This window comes from Protomyctophum bolini, assembly GCF_963924005.1.
Source record: "Protomyctophum bolini genome assembly, chromosome: 10".
Lineage (NCBI taxonomy): Eukaryota > Metazoa > Chordata > Actinopteri > Myctophiformes > Myctophidae > Protomyctophum > Protomyctophum bolini.
This window is the reverse complement of record NC_137871.1, coordinates 27,112,762-27,131,477: the sequence shown is the minus strand read 5'-3', so window position 1 is coordinate 27,131,477 and position 18,716 is coordinate 27,112,762. Positions and strand designations below refer to the sequence as shown.

Sequence of the window (18,716 nt, the reverse complement as noted above, 5' to 3'; positions counted from 1 at the left end):
TGTCTGTGTTGTTTCCTTGCACATTCTCCCTCCTGTCTCTTTCCTGTCCTACTGGCCTCTGTTTAACTTTAAAAAGTGGTTGATTAGAGCGGTACAATCTTTCTTTCCTGCGATATTATGGCGTAAATTAGTGAAAATAGCAGATCTACAAGCTCACAACGTGACGCTTCGCACCACGTTGTGAGCTTTTAGATCGGCTATTTTCACTACTTCCTTAAATATTTGTTCTAATTTATGGAATTTCTTCGATTTTTTTTCCTTTCTTTTCTTCATGACATTACAGAACAAAATCGTTGGATTTTGTATATTAATTCATGAAAACAAGTTTTAGCTGTTTTTTTTAATGTTTTTAAATAATTATAATATTTAAAAACCAAATGTAGGAAACAAAAACTGATAAATACCAAATGTAGGAAACAAAAACTAAGGTGACCCATAACAATGTCCAGTGGTTCCCAAACTCTTTCATGTCCAGGACCCCCGAGAAGATTTTTACGGCTCTAGCAGAGATTCTCATTTCGTTTAATTTCAAGGACCCCCAGTTTGACATGCATTAATCTACGGACCCCCATTTAATGGCATTTCTATCTCTGGGACCCCTAATTCATATTGTATAATCACTGTTAATTTAACTCTGAGACACTGAGTTACAGACCCCATAAAGGTCCATTTCGTTCCAAACTATCATTTAACTGGAGACCCCCTGGAACTCCCTCAAGGACCCCCTGGGGGTCCCTGGACCCCACTTTGGGAACCACTGATTTAGTCTTTTGTGCCCCCCTCTCCCCCAAGTAAGTCTGTGCCCTGCACTCCCAGCCACCTTCACCCTTTAAGCTGCCTGTGCTGCTCAAATGCCCACTGCCTCTGCATGTCCACACCGATGAATGTAGCACGCAAAGCACAACATCTTTGATCTGCATGAGACCTCCTCGGCCAACTATACCGCATCCCCAGGACCCCCCACCACAACCTCAGCGGCTCACGGCTGTGTGTGTGTGTGTGTGTGTGTGTGTGTGTGTGTGTGTGCGCGCGTGCGTGCGTATGTGTGTGTATTAGTATGTGTGTCTGATTTTCAACATACTGTAGATGTTGGAAAGAATTGCACATGTGTGTGTGTGTGTGTGGTGTAGTGGAAAACTGGCCTACATTCCTATTATTATTATTATCATCACTTTGTGAATAGTATGTTGTTTTTGTCAGAAAGTCAAACCAGCTTTATGTTCTATTTATCTCTGACCTCCTTAACAACGCCACTGGAAGACGCTACTGTTGATGAAAAGCTGTATGTGAGTTTCACTGTTCGCCTGGTGTTTAAATGACCACTTCACCCCTTTTGCTTATTTTAATGATGTTTGGGAGACAAACACTTTCTTCCTGGCGTTTTTACATGGGTAATGTGTTTTTTGATATTTTTGTCTTTCAATTAAGTGTCCATGGGCTCCATGATGTCACGGGAACAGGGCTCACTTCCGTCCTGGACTACAATTCCCATAATGCTTTGGTCCACTGCTCCTCCTTGTGGAGGAGCAGGAATTAAGTGAGCCGCAGTGTCCATGACATCATGGAGTCCATGGACACTTTGAAATAGTGAAATATCAAAAAACACATGATATTACCCACATAAAACCCCCCGGGAAAGTGTTTCTTGTCTCCCAAACATCATTAAAATAATATCTGGTTGCAAAAGGGGTGAAGTGGCCCTGTAAGTGTACCTCGGTGTGTGTCGTCATGTATAACCTCAGAGCCTGTTGTCCGTGTCTGTGAAAAGTGTGTAACGTCACGGTGTCATTAGTGTCTCTTAATTCCCTCACACTTCCAGAAGAAGCCAGTTGAGTCGAGTGCGGGGGTCCCCCAGTCAGCCCAGTCTTCAGCCAGACCCCTGCTCATGAGCACCTTTTCAGACGAGTCCAATACTGTCGTATGAACACACAGGTACCAGCCCCACCTCCGCCCCTAGTGCCACTTTAAGCCAATCAAAGCCCCCCCTTTCTCAGCCAAACTCTCCTGAAGTCAAGGGTTCCAACCTCCTACTGTTCATAAGAGAATACTAGACCACAGACACCAAACCCTCCGGTCTACACAGACCCTGTAGCCAAATTCCAATACTCTAACTTCCACGGTCGCGCACTCCACTCGCATTCGCCATTCGCACCTTAATCCAGGTCAAGCCAGTTGGACTGATATCACTGTCATTCATTATTATTATTATTCACGCCTTCAGACCCCATCTCCCAGACAGCGTAGTTTCCATCCCATAGCTGGAGGAGACGGTACGTCCCAAGAACAAAACGGATAGTCAGTCAACACTTCCGCAAAACCTGCAGAAGTGAACACTTCACGTGCACTCGCAGTTTCTCGCTCCAAGCGGCTTGTTGTGGAGCTCACTCTCTCTCTCTCTCTCTCTGGTCTCTTTTGGTCTCCTCCAAAAGACAATTACCATTGTTGGGGATGCGAGTGATTTCCGGGTCAAGTTGGAGGACCGAGTGTGGAGTGAGCGAGTGAGCAGAGATTTGAGTATTGGAATTTGGCTTGTGTTGTTCTTGCAAACAGAGCCTGTTGTGGTGCCTTCTATAGTGGCTGACTGAAGAGAGAGTCGTTGTTCTTACAGTATTACAAGGGAATTCCGAGCACGACTCCAACTAATGGTAATTGTACAGAGATTATTATATAATCAAAGGAATTGCCAGCTCTCACGGAAAGGGTCCTTCAGGTACTTTTATTTAATAGGCAATGTCAGGCATGGGCAACTAACAAGATGATTTTGTTAGCTGCCCATGCCTATTAAATTAAAGTACCTTTCTGTGAGAGCTGGCAATTCCTTTGATTATGGTTTAGACTTTGTGTTTTATTAAGGATCGATATAGATTATTCTATTGGTACCTAATTACTTTATTAAGACAGGTCGTCGTTTAGGTTACAGTCTAGGATAAACTCAATTTGTTACCTTTCACAATGATCTCTCTTTCAGCCTTCCTCCTAGAGATACCCACCTCAGAAATCTTGCATGTGCTTTTTTTCTTTTATCTCCCCCATGTGTCCTGTTGACTGGAATTCAATATTAAATTCAACTTTATTTTTATTTATTTTTAATTGTCAATGAGCTGGGGACCCGTCTGTGTCTATCAGGGTAAATGTACGAGTGTGCTGTGCGTTATACGAGCATCTATCCATCTGTTTTCCTTCTTTTTTTTCCAAACATGAAATGGCTGTTTAAATCTGCTTTGGAATTGTCCCAGTCTTAATAAGTTGTCTGTCGTGTCGTGGCTTTGTTTTGTGTTTGTTTGTTGCATGCTGCACGACAGCACCTGATGTTATCTTTTTGTCTGTGATTGCGAGGCACTACTCACTCACCGCACTGTGTGTGTGTGTGTGTGTGTGTGTGTGTGTGTGTGTGTGTGTGTGTGTGTGTGTGTGTGTGTGTGTGTGTGTGTGCTTTGCCTTAACCTGAGGTTGAATACTTCAGCCATGCTGTGGCTCGTCATTGTGATCTGCGAATGAATGGGTGGTTAACCTTTTATACCTTTTAACAACAACAACAACAACAGGCTTTGTACTTCCAGCTTTTACTCACTGTTTAATGTGGTTCTCTTATTCTCCCCCAAAGCTGTCAGAGGACTGCCTCGGACGGACATCCAGGTAAACGGGCGACAATACCCCCAGCTAAAGCTACCAGCCTATACCTGGGATCAGTAGACTAGCACAGTGGAGGAATCAGTAGCCCTCCTATCTCTATTATAGCTTCTATCTGTGGCACTGCTGTTGGGGGGTTAATTGGCTCCATTGAATGTCCGGTCAAGTTGGTCATCTTGGTGTGCAGCAGCCAATCACTGCTGCATTGTTGTTGTTTCGGTGGTGGTGTGTTTTTTGTCTTTGACTTCATGCCTCCCCCCGCTCCTCTTCCAATGGCCTCAACGTGCTACATGTATTTCTGTGGCTGCAATGGTTAAAAAAAGGTGTGAAAGTAAACCAACATCTCGCTCTTCTTGTCCTCTCTGCCCCCCCAACCTCCTGTTCCAGGTCGCACCTGTCACGCCGCTGTCCTACAAGCACCTGAAGGAGAACGAGTGAAGGGCAAATCGAGGATCTACACAGCTACGCTAACGTCTGCCTCTTTCAGGATCCCCCTCCTGCTCCCCACTCCAGCACACGCACACACACATGCACATAATACGCGCACACGCACACACACCAGTCGGGCCAGAGCTGCCTGCCGTCTTACCTGTCCCAGCTGGTTCCGCTGCTCCGTCCGTCTGCGAACCCCCTCCCTGAGCGTAGCATGTCTGCAGCAGAGCAGTGTCCTGCAGCACCAGCCCAGGCAGCATGGGCCCACACAGTACCACAACTTGTTTTATAAAACACACACAGACACAAACTACTCTGGACAAACAAAACGGGCATGAGTCTCTGCAGTTTATTTTCTCCCTTTTATTTCCGTTCCTAAAAATATGTATATCTATATTTGTATATATAGATATATGTACATTATACTAGCTTAAAGAATGCATATACAGCTGCCTTGTCAGTAGCTCGACTGCAGACTGCTGTGTTTTAACATGCAGTCCGTCACGTTTAGTTTGACGCTGCATGAAAGGAAGCGTGAAAGAACACCATGTTCCGTTGCCTTTTTTCTTTCTTTTCTCGCGACCGCCTTTGTCGATGTTACACACTTGTTCATAACGAGATGCATTGGCGTTTCAATTGCATTCTCAGAACTTTTCACTCCCATTTGGTCGTTTCCACTATCAGCGGTTGTACCACTTTTTGTTTACCCACTTTTGTTTACCCAGATCCAAATCACGTTGTTTTTTTGTACCACTTTTCAACGGTTATCTACCGTTTACCCAGATCCCCCCCCCCCTTAATTATTATTATTTTTGTCTACAAGCTGAAAATGCGACTCAAAGCGCCGCATTATCAGCTTGTCCGGCGCTGCTGGGGTTATTGCGCTGACGACTCGTTGCAAATTGTTGTTGTTGCTTGGCGACGTGTCGATCAGCGCGTTCAGGTTTCAGTACCCAGCTTTGGCCGGCTTATAGTGTCAGTGAAATAGGCTCTCTCCCACTCTCCCTCCCTCTGTCCCTGACCGTGTTGATTTTGACAGCACATTTTGATTTAGTTTTAGTCATAGTCCTTTGACAAAGATTTTAGTCGACTAAATCTACAGTTGATTTTGTCTACTGAAATGTATCTTGGCGGGCCTTGATGGCGTCGTTAATGATTTTACATTTGATTTAATGCTGAACATAGCCGATCCACAAGCTCACCACAGTGTTTCACCAACACCGCTCTCCCTATTATCCCCGTCTCCCGCTCTGTCTCTCTCGCTGATAGAGCTTTGGTCTGACGTCACACAACAGAAACCGTTGCCAGTGGCGATTTGTGCTGACGTAAAACGTTGCTTAACCCATTTAGACCTTAGGACGATTCTACAAAATTAATGCCTTCTAAATCCTGACAGTTTTCTGAAAACCCTATGTTTCTAGTGGTTCTCAAACTAATTAATGTCAAGGACCCCTAGAATTATATGTAATTGGCCACCCCCCGCATCTGAAAATATGTTGTTCCAGGGACCGTTCGCTCTGAAAGAATATTATATTCAAAGATTTGCGCCACATTTTCATGATTTTTTTCAAAAATAGCAGACCTACAAGCTTTAGATCTGCTATTTTTCAATAGCTAAAGTATAACGTAATGCTTAAAACACCAAAAAGGGTTTCCCACCCAAAATGGGTTAATAATGTCAGATAAGTCAACTTTGATATCAAGGCATCATGTCCTTATAATATAATACTGTATGGAATATGCCTGACATCAAAGTTGGACTCCCATATTCTGGGCATATTTGTCCCAGACACACACACACACTCGGCAGTTCTGTGACGCCAGGCATGTCCATGTATGGGCATATCTGTTCAGACAGACACGCTGCAACTGTAGAATAGATTTAAGTCCAGCTCACGGCAGCAAAAAGAAACACCCCATTGGCATAGTCTGCTCTTTTCTTTGCTGAATTTTGTCCCGAATTGTTTATAAAGGAAACAAAAACAAAGAACACATTTATTCTGGAACTTAAGTGCATTGTATGGTGGGAGGGAATGTTTTAACAGAGGCCATTTTCCATTTGCACTCCCCAAAGAAAGTGTGAGTGAGTTAGTTAACGAATGGACGATAGATTAGACTATTCATGTTCTGGCGACGAACATTTCTACCTTTTAAAAAGTTCAGTTAGGCGCTCGGGAGTGCCCATGACCTAAATCTTACAAACCTCAGTGATAATTTAAAGAGATCCCGGGAAAAAGAGAAAGATAATATATATATATGTTCCGTACTGTATATAGCTTAGAGATGTACAATAAGCTCTGCTCGAAGCCAAAAAAAAAGGTGCCTGCAATGGTGGTGAGTAAACGACGTGCCCGATTCCATCCAAGCAAGTGTGAGTTGTGTACAATTTTTGTCTAAATTATGCGCGCGCGTCAGATGTATCGGACAGGAATGGCGTATTATACCAAACCTGTGTGCAATGGAACAACAGGATTACTTGAACCCCGTCTTAGACATTATAGTACACGCGAGTCACGTATAGATTAGGAATGACAACACACGATTGCACATTGTACACGAAAACATGTTATGCACACAATGCACTAATAAAACCCCTAAATGAGGTATATTTGTTCCCATGCTGATCCACGGTAGTCTAGATTGCGTTGTTTGTCTGATGTTGGCTGAGGGTTCCATAGATCTATATATATAAGCTAGATGGCTCACCCGCGCTCTGGCCAATGGAGAGCGACGTTGCTACGTGGCGGCCATCTTACCGAGGGGCAGCATAACATTGTGTCTATGGGGCATGTACTTTTAAATAACCATAACATTGCGTCTATGGGGCATGTACTTTTTAAATAACCATAACTTGCTCAATTTTCAACAGGTTTTCAAACGGTTTGGTTTGTTATAAACGTCACAGACGTCCGCATACTTATATGCTTTTATACGACGTTCATTTAATGAAAAATAAGCAGATAAGAGTCCTGAATCATAGCCACGTTGACGATGTAATAAACCAACCCGTTTGTAAATCTGTCAAGATTTGAGGGAGTTATGACTATTTTAGTTTGAGCTGCCATTAGAACATACTGTACTGTAGCCCCTCAGCAAGATGGCCGCCGGGTGAACTACGTCAGAGACTCCGCCTTGAGCCATCTAGCCTTTATATACTGTATGTCTATGGAGGGTTGGGCCTCTGGGCCTTTAACCACCACAGTGAGGCTCTGCTCTCATCCGCCCGCTGCCCTTTTCCGCTTGCCTCGTCTGAAGTGGACCGTTTGTATACGCCTGTCCTTTTCACCCGTATAGCGCGTAGCGTGTCATCATATACATTCCATTTCCACACGCCATGGTTTGAATCAATTTGAGATAATATGGGACTTTTTTTCTTTCTTTCTTTGTTTTCTTTTCAGACATGCAATATCTCTGACATATTTATTGTTGTGTAATTTTACTCACAAATATTATATTTTTATTACATGAATCTTTTTCTTTTTTGTATTATTATTATTATTATTGTCAAGAATCATCTACGCTTTTGTGCCAGTTTTGAGGGTTTGTTTTGCCTGTGTTCGTTCTTCCAGCTCAGATGCGAGTCCCGTTTGGATAGTCATTTTGTTTGTCATAGATGTGGTGTGCAGGCAGCCCCCATCCATCCATCCATCCATGCAGCTCCTCGCCTCCTCCACCACCACGCCTCCCTCCGCCATTCTCATCCCAAGGTGACATAGCTTTGGCAAAAAGGAACATGTCAGTGAAATGCATGTAGGTCTGTGATGTTTTGATTCGTGCCCCAGGCTTCAGCTGCAGCTAATAAGATTCTCAGTTACTTTGGTTTCATGGTTTCTTTTTTTTTATTATTATTTGTGTGTCCAAAACCACTCCATTCCTGCATTAATACTGAAACACATCGACTGTTACATATTATTAGTTTTTACGATACCGAGCATTATGTAGCCTCGTGGCACACGCAAACCATGTGTCGGAAAAGCTGCGATGCCAAACGGAGACTTGAAAAATTTGCCTGTGTTTTTTGTGGCTGAGAATTCGTCGTCCATTTCAGCATCTTTTCATGTAAGAAAAGATGGTTGGGGGGGGGAAAAGACGGATCAGATAGATTGACATGAGCTCTCTGAGCACTTAGTGAGCTTAGACGCAAATGAGCACACGTTTGAGTGCCCAGTGACGTGCGCACTGTGCCAGGGACGGAGAGGAGGATGCATTGAGAGGGGCTGCCTGCTTTGTTGAGAAAAAATGAGTATTGAAACCTTTAAAATTGCATCGGAGATGCTATTTTCAAAGCTTGGAGAAAAAAAAAAGAAAAGAAAAGTTGGAGTCTAATGTTTTGCCTGACTAAATGAAAAATATCAAAGAATTGATTGTATTTTTAATGCAACCTTTTTCCAACCACTTTTTTGTATGAAAATCAAAACATCCAAAAAAAAGCACGAGAGGCTTCTGTGGTCGTCGGAGGCTGATCCTGGCCGCACAGTGAAATCATATCGGTGTTGATTTAACTCATGAAATGAACCCTTCCCACTGTCGGAGTTATAACGGACACCGAGGAACCCTTCCCACTGTCAGAGTTCTAACGGACACCGAGGACGTACTCGCTGTGTGTCGAGGGGATGGATGGGTGCCGGGGGCGGGGTGCTGCCTAGGAGAAGGGGCGGGCACAACAATGGGCACCTTGCCCCGGCAGCCGTGCAGCCAGGGGCCACCCTCCCACCTCTAGGCCCTTTGGCAGCCATGGAGACCCACATCGGTGTTTGAAAAGATTTGACCCGTAACTTTGCCATTTGGAGTCCTGGAGCGAGCGAACATTCTTCCGCTTGCAGATTTCCTCGGGAACAGCCGTTTCTCTGTATTCCGTTATGGCCTTTACATATGAATACATGAACCTGTGAAGACTGGGAAAGACTTATTAGTCGTTTTTATATCTTTAAAACCGGGAAAGCATCGGTGTCATTTTAGATGTTTCTTTACAGTAGCAACAGGAACTTTCTTTAATTATTAAAAAGGTTTCTTGAAAACTTAGGTTAGGATTTAGATTATGGGTTTTAAAAATTGGCCTCAGAGTCTAAAAGGGTTAATAGCAATAATAATGGTAATAATTATAATAATTGTGTCCACTTTCATTGAGGTATTTGCTACAGTAAGTATGTGTAATTGGCCCTACGTTTACCCATCCTAGCTACTGGGAGCCGTTGCTGCTGTTAACACGGAAGCGTAGAATTAATTTAGTCTGGCAGTCCGCCAGAACCGTAGCCTACGTTTTCTAGGATTTATATTCTTTAATACATATTTTGATCCGATCGAATAGTTAGCTGCCACTCGTTAGCATAACGGTGTAAGTGTGACAGTGGCCGCGGCCATTTTGAAGATGCGCGTGCATACACTTTAACTGTGTGTGCTGCTTTCAATGGCCTGTATCTCCAAATGGGCGCAATGAATGTCGTTTCTGGTGAAAACAATGGTTTTCAACGGCCGACAGCAGGTGCTGTGATACTCGCGGTTGGGTTTTTTCTGCACCGAGCGAGAGAACAACAACCAGGGTTCAAACCGGTGACCTCCCGATTCTCAGACGGCCTGGCCTCTCTACCCACTAGGCTACGGTGGCCCTAAATACAGACGCTAAATACATCTTATGCATGTTTTTAATTGTACAATTGCCTAATTTACATATACAATCGTACACCCAGAACATTCGAAGTCCTCCCGTACGCCACTGCACAAGCGTGCGGTGACGTAATGACGTTTACACCGAAACGGCACTGTGTGCTTGTACGGCTGATCAGAACAAGATGTTTGAATATTCTCTGCAAGGAGAGTGACTTTCAACGTAAGATTTGTATGTCGAAATTGGGCAACATACCAGCTCAGTAGCCTAGTGGTTAGTGTCTGCCCTGAGACTGGGGAAGTCGGGGTTCAAATCCCCGGGCCGAGTCATACCAAAGTCTATAAAACTGGTACCCAATGCCTCCCTGCTTGGCACTCGGCATCAAGCATTGGATTTGGGGATAAGTCCCTGCGACATACCAGCATCAACGTGTGTCCAGTACTACTAAAACAGGAGATAGGCGCCTCCTGACCTATAGGCCACATGGCTCGGGAACTAGTCCCAATACTACTTACTTACTGTACAAAACTCAACATGGATAATGTGTGTTTGTATAAGACCATCGTTTCAATTAGTAACCACTTTAACCCTGAACCTCTCACAGGCAGATCTACAAGCTCCCAACATGTCAGAAAGCGACACATTCTGACTAGTTCGCTTCATAGATCAGTTATTTTTTACCAAAGGTTCCCCCCAGAATATACAGTAGGGATGCTATGGTTCAGCAGAGTTCAGCAGAATGGCATCTCTTGGAGTTCTGCTTGTGGAAGAATATACAGTACTATTCAATAAGCTCGCTCCAGGACCCGACGGGTAACTTTCTAAGTGCCAAACCTTTTCAAACACTCTTTGGCGGTCTCCAGCCTCAGTACTCTGAACCTCTGAGCTGAATGTACCTCTTTAAGACCAGTATGTTCAAAATCTATAATAAACCTTTTCAGTAATAAATCAGAATGTTTTGAAGTAAAAACAAACTCCTTTGTATTTGTGTGTGTGTGTGTGTGTGTGTGTGTGTGTGTGTGTGTGTGTGTGTGTGTGTGTGTGTGTGTGTGTACTAAAAACGCCAGGACAACGCTCCACACGTCCCAAACTCTTCTCCCTACTTGCTCCAAAAATATGGAATGCACTTCCCATCACAATCAGAACTGCAGCCTCACTCCCAAACTTCCGCCATAGTCTGAAAACCCCACCTTTTCAGACTCCATCATGGCCCGTAGCACTTACCCTAGCCCCTCAGATAGAACTTTATGTAGAATTAGATAGCATTTGATACAGACTTATCAAGTCTGTAGACAGCACTAGAATTACATTTATGTAGTCATAGCACTTTATAGTATAGTATAGTGTATAGTTTTTATGTATAGTTTCATTATATAGATATTCCACTGTTACGTTCTTAGCTTACGCGTGTTTCATGATAACTACTTTTTATGTACTGTATGTGATGTATTGCCATGCTTTCAGTTCTTGCTTATTGTAAATCGCTCTGGATTAAGAGTTTCTGCTAAAGGCCTAAATTGTAAGTGTGTGTGTGTGTGTGTGTGTGTGTGTGTGTGTGTGTGTGTGTGTGTGTGTGTGTGTCTGTGCTCGATATGCATGCCCATGTTGAGAGGATGCTGCATGCGTTGTGAGAGGCTGAGCTGGATCTGATGTGTAACTGCATCTCTTGGTGAAACTCAGACCACACGTGAGTTAATTAATGTGTGTTGGGGGTTTATTATGTATGCATCGTTCTGCTCCAGCATAATGTGTCAATGATGGGTCCGAAAAAGTGTGGCAGTGGGTGGGTGTTGGGACCAGTGGGGGGGGATGAGTTGAGAAAGGCTGGCTCTATTAATATGTATGCAATGACAATGACGCCCTTTCATATTCCTGTGTCTCTGTGTGAATGTGTTTGTTGTATGACTCTGGGTGTACTCTGCCGTGGGCCAAGCTCGTTGGCCGAGGGCAGGAAGAAGCCTACCCTGTTTGATTTTACAAAAGGACCCATTCAGACACATGTGCAACATTGTGATGACGTGCCTCTATTCTATGCATGTATATATCTGCATATATTTAGTGTATACTACACGCGTGTATACACAAAGGTGGACAGGGGTTGTTGCAAGGGATTCACACACACAGCGTCTGGTATACAGTACTGTAATTCTATAGGAACATAGAGGTGTGAGCCGACGTATACTCTAGGAGTCTGAAGAAAGAAGTTGGGAGGGAGTTGGCAGCGTATCAGGACTTGACTCCTGTGCTCTCTGCACACTAGAGCAGAGAGCTGACGCACTGGATCTCAGAGAGAGAAGGGGAGGGGAGCGAGAGAGAGAGAGAGAGAGGGACGAGGGAGGGAGGGAGACAGCAGTGGCCAGATGGAGCAGTGTTTGTTTTGAAGTGGAAGTGGCCGACTGCTGTTCATTAATAAGGGCTAGCTACTGCAGTTGAGAGCACAGCAGCGATGCATACCACCAACAGACTTACTGGGTAAAGTGTGTGTGTGTGTGTGTGTTTGTGTGTGTGTGTGTGTGTGTGTGTGTGTGTGTGTGTGTGTGTGTGTGTGTGTGTGTGTGTGTGTGTGTGTGTGTGTGTGTGTGTGTGTGTGTGTGTGTGTGTGTGTGTGTGTGTGTGTGTGTGTGTGTGTGTGTGTGTGTGTGTGTGTGTGTGTGTGTGTGTGTGTGTGTGTGTGTGTGTGTGTGTGCCTGTGTGCAAGAGAGAGAGAGAGAGTACAGTGCAAGGACTCCAGGCCACAAGCTAACAGGGACAGCCATCATCCAAGCTCGGTGTTCAGTGTCTCTGTTTCTCTGCTCTGTGGAGGCACTCTATGCAGCTCAAGGTGACTGGAAGATCCCACGGCGAGGCAGTTCCAGGGATTCCGTCCCTATTCGGACCTCAGGACCCGCAGAGGCAGGTGGGCAGAGGTCTCGTCTGCCCCCCCACCTCACAGTTTGTCTTGAGACACACAATGCAGGGCTGCCGGACTGCGGGTAAGACCATGATGTGAGGCCTGTGTTAAAAGCAGTCACTTTTACCTCTCCGGCCGTGACTGTCGGTGTGTCAGTGTTCCCTGGGTCTTGGGGAGGAGAAGGAAGACGAGAGCAGGGTGTAGGTAATAAGACTCGAGGACGGGATGGGCCTGATTTCACCGCAGGAGAGCGAGAGCGAGCCGGAGCAGGAGTCGTCCTCAGCGGAGATGGACAGTTACCACAGCCTTCTGCAGGCTGGCTCTCAACTGGAGAGCACTCTGCAGCGTGAGTACAGTACACACACACACACACACACACACACACACACACACAGAGACACATACACACACACACACACACACACGATGGCTGGTACTGGCCTCAAATCACCCCCTCTCACTTTTTCTTAATACAAGCCCAGTTTGCCTCTGCAGTCTGCACCGTTCTCCACGTCACTGTTTCACATGCAGGCATCGTCCCAGCAGCTGTGACAGACGTGTGGCCGGGGCCAGTGCAGCAACACGGTTGTGTCTGGGTTGAATTGCATGCCCTCCCTCTCTCCCGTGCAGGTTGTCATGTCTTTTGTACAGTATTTACGAAGGGATGAGACATCGAGGACACACACAGTATTCAAAGCATTTTTTCCCAGTTTTATCTTCAGTATTATTGAGGGGCTCGTCTCAGCTTCTACACTCACTGTGACGTAAAGCCTGCGGAGATTATGACTATTTTAAGCCATTCATCCACTCGCTGTAATCCGTAGATGAGAGATGTGTAAACTCTGTTGGCGTGGATGAATATCCGAATGGTACTGGTGCTGTTAATTCAGATGATATTGACTCACTGTCAGTACCTCGTTTCGAGTAACCGTCAATTAAGGAGCTATTGAAGACTCCAAATTCTCATTTGTTGACATGTTGATACCGGCCATAATAGATTTGTTTTTTTACATTATCTCTGCTGTCGGGAAGAAACCACATAACTCCAAAAGGTTCATTTTTCAGGAAATGAAAAAATTACATTTTTCAGGAAATTAAGAAAAGCGTATATTTTTTAAAAACAAAGCAATACAGCCTCATCAAAGTTGGTGTTGTGACTTTATATCTTGTCAATTACTTCCATGAGAGGGGGAGAGGTGGTGGAGTTAGTTGCTTTAGCAGACATTTTGAGGGTCCAATGGAGTTAAAAGGTTTTGTCCAAAGCGTTTTTTTTACTACTTTCCATTGGTTCAATATTTTTGAAACAACATACAGACATGAATGGTGTTCAATAGCACTGACTGATTTATGCTAATCATAAAACCTAAAACATTGAGTTATGAGGATTCCACCCTACAGCAACGAACGGTATAATATATATGATGTTGTAATCCCCAGGTATTTAATTCAGGAAGGAGTCAAATCAAATTTATATTAAACCCAATATAAATATCACAAAACATGTACATGCAGTAATACAATGGTAATTAAGCATTATTTCATACCTGCTCCACTCTGTCTTCCAAATGCTTGGTTCACATTAGTATGAAATACACATGATAGACAAAATTATCATTCAGTATAGTGTCATTCCAATAAGGATATTTATATAATTCAATATACAATCTATAGGCCTATCTATAAATGCATCACGTCTCTGTATGTCTGTCTGTGTGTATGTTTGTAACTCAAGAACCGTTTGCCCCACCAACTTCAACTTTGACACGCGCGTTCCACACCACCACAGGGAGTGCAGTGCCCAGTGTCGAGTGGGTCGGACCCACGGTTGTCCAGAACCGCCACAAAAGGCCACTGCCCATGCTCTGGACAGGGCCCCTGCCCACTGTCAATAAATGGATAAGTGGTCAAACTAGCAGTATGTTCAGAAACCTCTTCCATGACATCTTAATAGTCTCAGATGTTTCATTGCAAAAGTTAAAGCCTCCTTTCACTGATTCACAATATCACACTTTAGGGCATAATACTGTATGGCCATTTTAACGTTCAGTCGTGAGATTTTATTTGTGCTTTAATTCCTACAGTGCACCCTTAATCTAGGCTAGCACATTGGATGTTTTTTCTGCAGTTTGTAGACGTTCTTTGGTGGTCATTATTAGAAGTACCTTTATTTGCCAACTTGTAAAGAACTGAGTGCTATTGGGCTGAGGTGGCTTGCAGTAGAGCTGACAGGAGGCTCTGTGGAGACTAATGTGATTACATTCTGTATATACGAGGAGGAGGAGAGGAGCTCTTGGCAGAGGCTATAGTGTTACGGCTCTGCTGTTCGGGTCATGTCTCTTAATGTTCCCTGCTCCGTGCAGGGTGGGGTGTCATCGTCCCAATAGGCTGGGAATGTGTTGGGACGGACGGGGAGCAGCAGGGACTGGGGAGTGGGGACCAGTGTTGTTTTTGGCAGCACATTTTGATTTTAGTCACATTTTTGTCCCCTGGAATGTTTTCGTGTTAGTCATGAGATTTTAGTCAACTAAATCTACAGCTGATTTAGTCGAACAAAATGTATTTTGGCGGGCCTTGATGCTGTCGTAATGATTGCTTGTAGATCTGCTATTTTCTTTTTTTGTCAAATAGGTTTTTTATTGAGAACGGATTATAAGTTGTTGCACAAACATTATGATATGAAATACATTTTTCTTTTATAGAAAACAAAAAAATACAAAAGACAAAGAGAAAGAAAACCCTCAACCCTCCCAGCCATACTGCTCAGTGACACCGCATACTATAGAATAAAATAGTAAGATGATGAAATGCTCATGGAAAACATCTGAAAAGAAAATGGCGTACAGTCAACCATATCAGTGGTATCTTGTCTATTAATTGTTTCTACTCAAATAATGGACAATGGGCAGCCAAACCTTATCAAATTGTCTATCCGAGATCTGCTATTTTCAGCATGCAACCAAGTGTTAGATGACTTATACTGGATCTCTTGTCCACTATAGTCCCTTCCTAACATTTTAGTCTAGTTTTTATTTGTTGACGAAATTGTCAGTATATTTAGTCTTAGTTTTAGTCATCATAGATTAGTTTTCATTTAGTTTCCATTTAGTTTTCGTCAGTGGAAAGGTAATCGACGAACATTTTCTGTCTTCGTTTTAGTCGACGAAAACAACACTGGTGGGGACATTATAGGGGGAAAACCCATTAATACCAGGAGGAGTTTGTTCAGTGTAATGATGTGTGAAATGTGATGAAATGGGATTTGTAGTTTTTATATTGGGGGCAATGTACAGTACATGCTACCTACTGTATACAGTATGCTGTGAGATTAACAATGCCTATCAGCAGTTACATAACCCACCTTCTGCCCCTTATCCTGCAGCGTTGTCGTGCTATTTTTAGAACTAAAACTACTAATATACTACCACCACCACCACCACCACAATCATCATCATCATCATATCATAAATAATGGTTGTGTGTGTAGTTTGGGGAATTGAGCAGGTACTGTAGATAAAACAACTATAGCTGTCCCGATACTGTATCGGAAAAGTATTGGTATCGGCCCTTTTTGGTCATATGGGGGTCATATCGGCATCAGCGAATATGCCAGTCTGACCACCGATCTGACACAGTGGTAAGGGGTTGACACTATGGCAGGTAAATAAAATGATTTGGAGTTTGCTTTCGAGTTGCCCAAACTGTGCACATTTGAGTGAGGAGTCTGCTATTAACACAAGATAAAATATATATTATTCTAAATATTATTCTCTGGTATCGGCTAACACAGAAATGGTGGGATCGGATTGGGAACTAAAAAAAGTGTATCGGGACATCCCTAAAAACAACTATCTATCATTGTCCAGACTCCTCTCATTGAAAACCAGACTAAGACAATGGGAAAGGGGAGATGTCATCCTCTGCTGTCCCATGGTTACCCAGGCGCTATCTCACCTTGACTGCGTGCTCCAGCACGACTAAAAAAGGATTTAGGGAAGCTAAAGATAGCCCAAAATAAGGCTACACATCTTAACCTTACATGTAGGTGCAAAATCAGGACCAACATTTACATTAAATATGTATCAGTCAGAACCCATCAAGGCTAATAATGGTGGAACATAGATTGGCAGCTAGTCTCATGTTGTTTTATGTACATCATGTACAGTACTGGATGTACCACTATTACTGTACTTACTGTACAACACATACTACTACTACTACTGCAATACTTCAGATACCGGATACTACTGCCAAGCCGCTTCTCATAATCAGTCCAACAATGTGACTGACTCATTCAGCTCATGTGAAAACTTTATCCCGGATTTCAATTTCATCATCATCATCGTGTATAGGTTTCCAGTCTTATGTTACATAGAAGACGATATATGTGTTTCTGGAGGATTCCGCTGGTCTAAAGTGCCTTTTAAAATCAATCAATTGATTTAATTTCAGTCGCTAATATTGAAAATGGCAAATGGTGCATTTATATAGCGCCTTTATCCAAGGCGCTTTACATAGACTGTGCATTACATTCAACCATTCACACACGCATTCATACACCGATGGCGATGGCAACCATGCAAGGCAGTTCAGAGTCTTGCTCAAGGACACTTCGACACTACCTCTGGGGGAGCCCGGGTTCGAACTGGTACCATCCGGCCACTCTACCCCTGAGCCATTGAAGGTTATTTTTAGTGGGTGAGTACGCCTCAGCCCCCCCACTCCACCACCTCCCGTGTTGTCTTGATAAACACACGTGACGTATGAAAGTCATGAGTGGAGTGACGTTAGGATGAGGTTAATCAGGCTAAAGCTGTGCTCACATTCCACTGAGCTGTGCTCAATGAGCAGATTACATTTCTCAAGAGGTCTACAGTAGGTGGAAAAGCATATTTATCCCATAGATCTACTTCTCACGTAGAATGCTGATGCTACCGTTCCCCGTACCCAGTGGAGAGAGTTTTTTGGCCACTGGTTGAGATTCGGACTCTGTGAATGTGTTTTGACTTTTAACTGAACGAGATGCTGTGTCATACTGTACAAATCAAAATAAGCAACTACATTAAATGACCCAAAACAAAATCCCCAAAAATGTAGACTCTCATACACTACACCCCTTGTTATTATGTACGTTGATAAGTGTATAGAAGAGACCAATTAACGTGCCAGACACGCAGCTGGCCTCTCCTAACATCATGGGGGAGAGCAAAAAAGCAGCATGGTTGGGAAGTGGGATTTCCCGCCAGCTCTTTTTTTTCCAGCAATGCACACCATAGCAGCCCACCAGTCTAATCCCCTTAGCACTGGAAGCCTGGTTTAGTAAATAAATATATATATCTGCTGACCTAAAAGCAGTGTAAGCTCAGGCCTTTGTGGTGTGTGTGTGTGTGTGTGTGTGTGTGTGTGTGTGTGTGTGTGTGTGTGTGTGTGTGTGTGTGTGTGTGTGTGTGTGTGTGTGTGTGTGTGTGTGTGTGTGTGTGTGTGTGTGTGTGTGTGTGTGTGTGTGTAAACTGGGATATATATTTTTTTTTTTTGCCCGGCAGCAACAGATTTCATGCTCACGGATCTCCTGTGACTACACTAGGAGATGTGCTGAGTCGACAGACACACATCCATTTGACGTGCTGCACAAGTCTAGAAAGTTATAGCCTCCATTGAAAATGAGTATAGGGCTGCTTCAGGGACGAAATTCCGTAAGAGGGCACTTTTGGAAGAAAACAGCCGATCTACAAACTCTCAACGCGTCGCGGCGCGTTGAGAGCTTGTAGATCGGCTATTTTCCCGGACGTGACCCCCGCACTCACAAAATGCTGAGTTCAAGATCAGGAGAGTTCAGAAAAAAAACAAATTCTCGGGCATGGCATGGAAAGGAGAGGAGGGAATTTGCATTTCTTTCACCATCAGTAAATGCTGCATTCATGGTCTGGAGAGGACAGTTGTTTTACAGACGGGTAAAAGGGCAGGGGCTGAAGCCCCCTTTGATGTCTATGTGTGCACGTCCCTATAGGGCATACAGTAGGTTATAGTATACTGTAAGTGAGGGCACATGCAGGCCAACGGGAATCTCAGTTGGACTGAGTGAATCGGCTACTAAAGCAAATATTAGACCAGTCACGCCTAGTGATTCCTATACTGCACTGTACTTGTGTTCAAATCGGATAC

General features: G+C 43.9%; 2 protein-coding genes across 4 annotated transcripts in view; both read left to right on the top strand.

Annotated features, from left to right (window-relative positions):
- atp11c (ATPase phospholipid transporting 11C (ATP11C blood group)) overlaps nucleotides 1-10,631 on the top strand; it is a 90,706-nt gene extending 80,075 nt beyond the window's left edge. The window contains exons 29-30 of one of the 3 annotated variants that reach the window (XM_080774580.1): nucleotides 2,430-2,490; nucleotides 4,018-10,631. In XM_080774580.1, coding sequence (XP_080630706.1) covers nucleotides 2,430-2,490; nucleotides 4,018-4,400 — 444 coding nt within the window. In that variant the 3' untranslated portion in view covers nucleotides 4,401-10,631. Of the gene's footprint in view, nucleotides 1-1,819; nucleotides 1,933-2,429; nucleotides 2,491-4,017 lie in introns of all 3 variants that reach the window. The other 2 variants (XM_080774581.1, XM_080774582.1) reach the window with 2 other exon arrangements.
- Nucleotides 10,632-12,378: 1,747 nt separating this feature from the next.
- Nucleotides 12,379-18,716, top strand: part of mcf2a (MCF.2 cell line derived transforming sequence a) — a 50,901-nt gene continuing 44,563 nt past the window's right edge. The window contains exon 1 of the mRNA XM_080774213.1: nucleotides 12,379-12,903. Coding sequence (XP_080630339.1) covers nucleotides 12,783-12,903 — 121 coding nt within the window. The 5' untranslated portion in view covers nucleotides 12,379-12,782. The remainder of the gene's footprint in view (nucleotides 12,904-18,716) is intronic.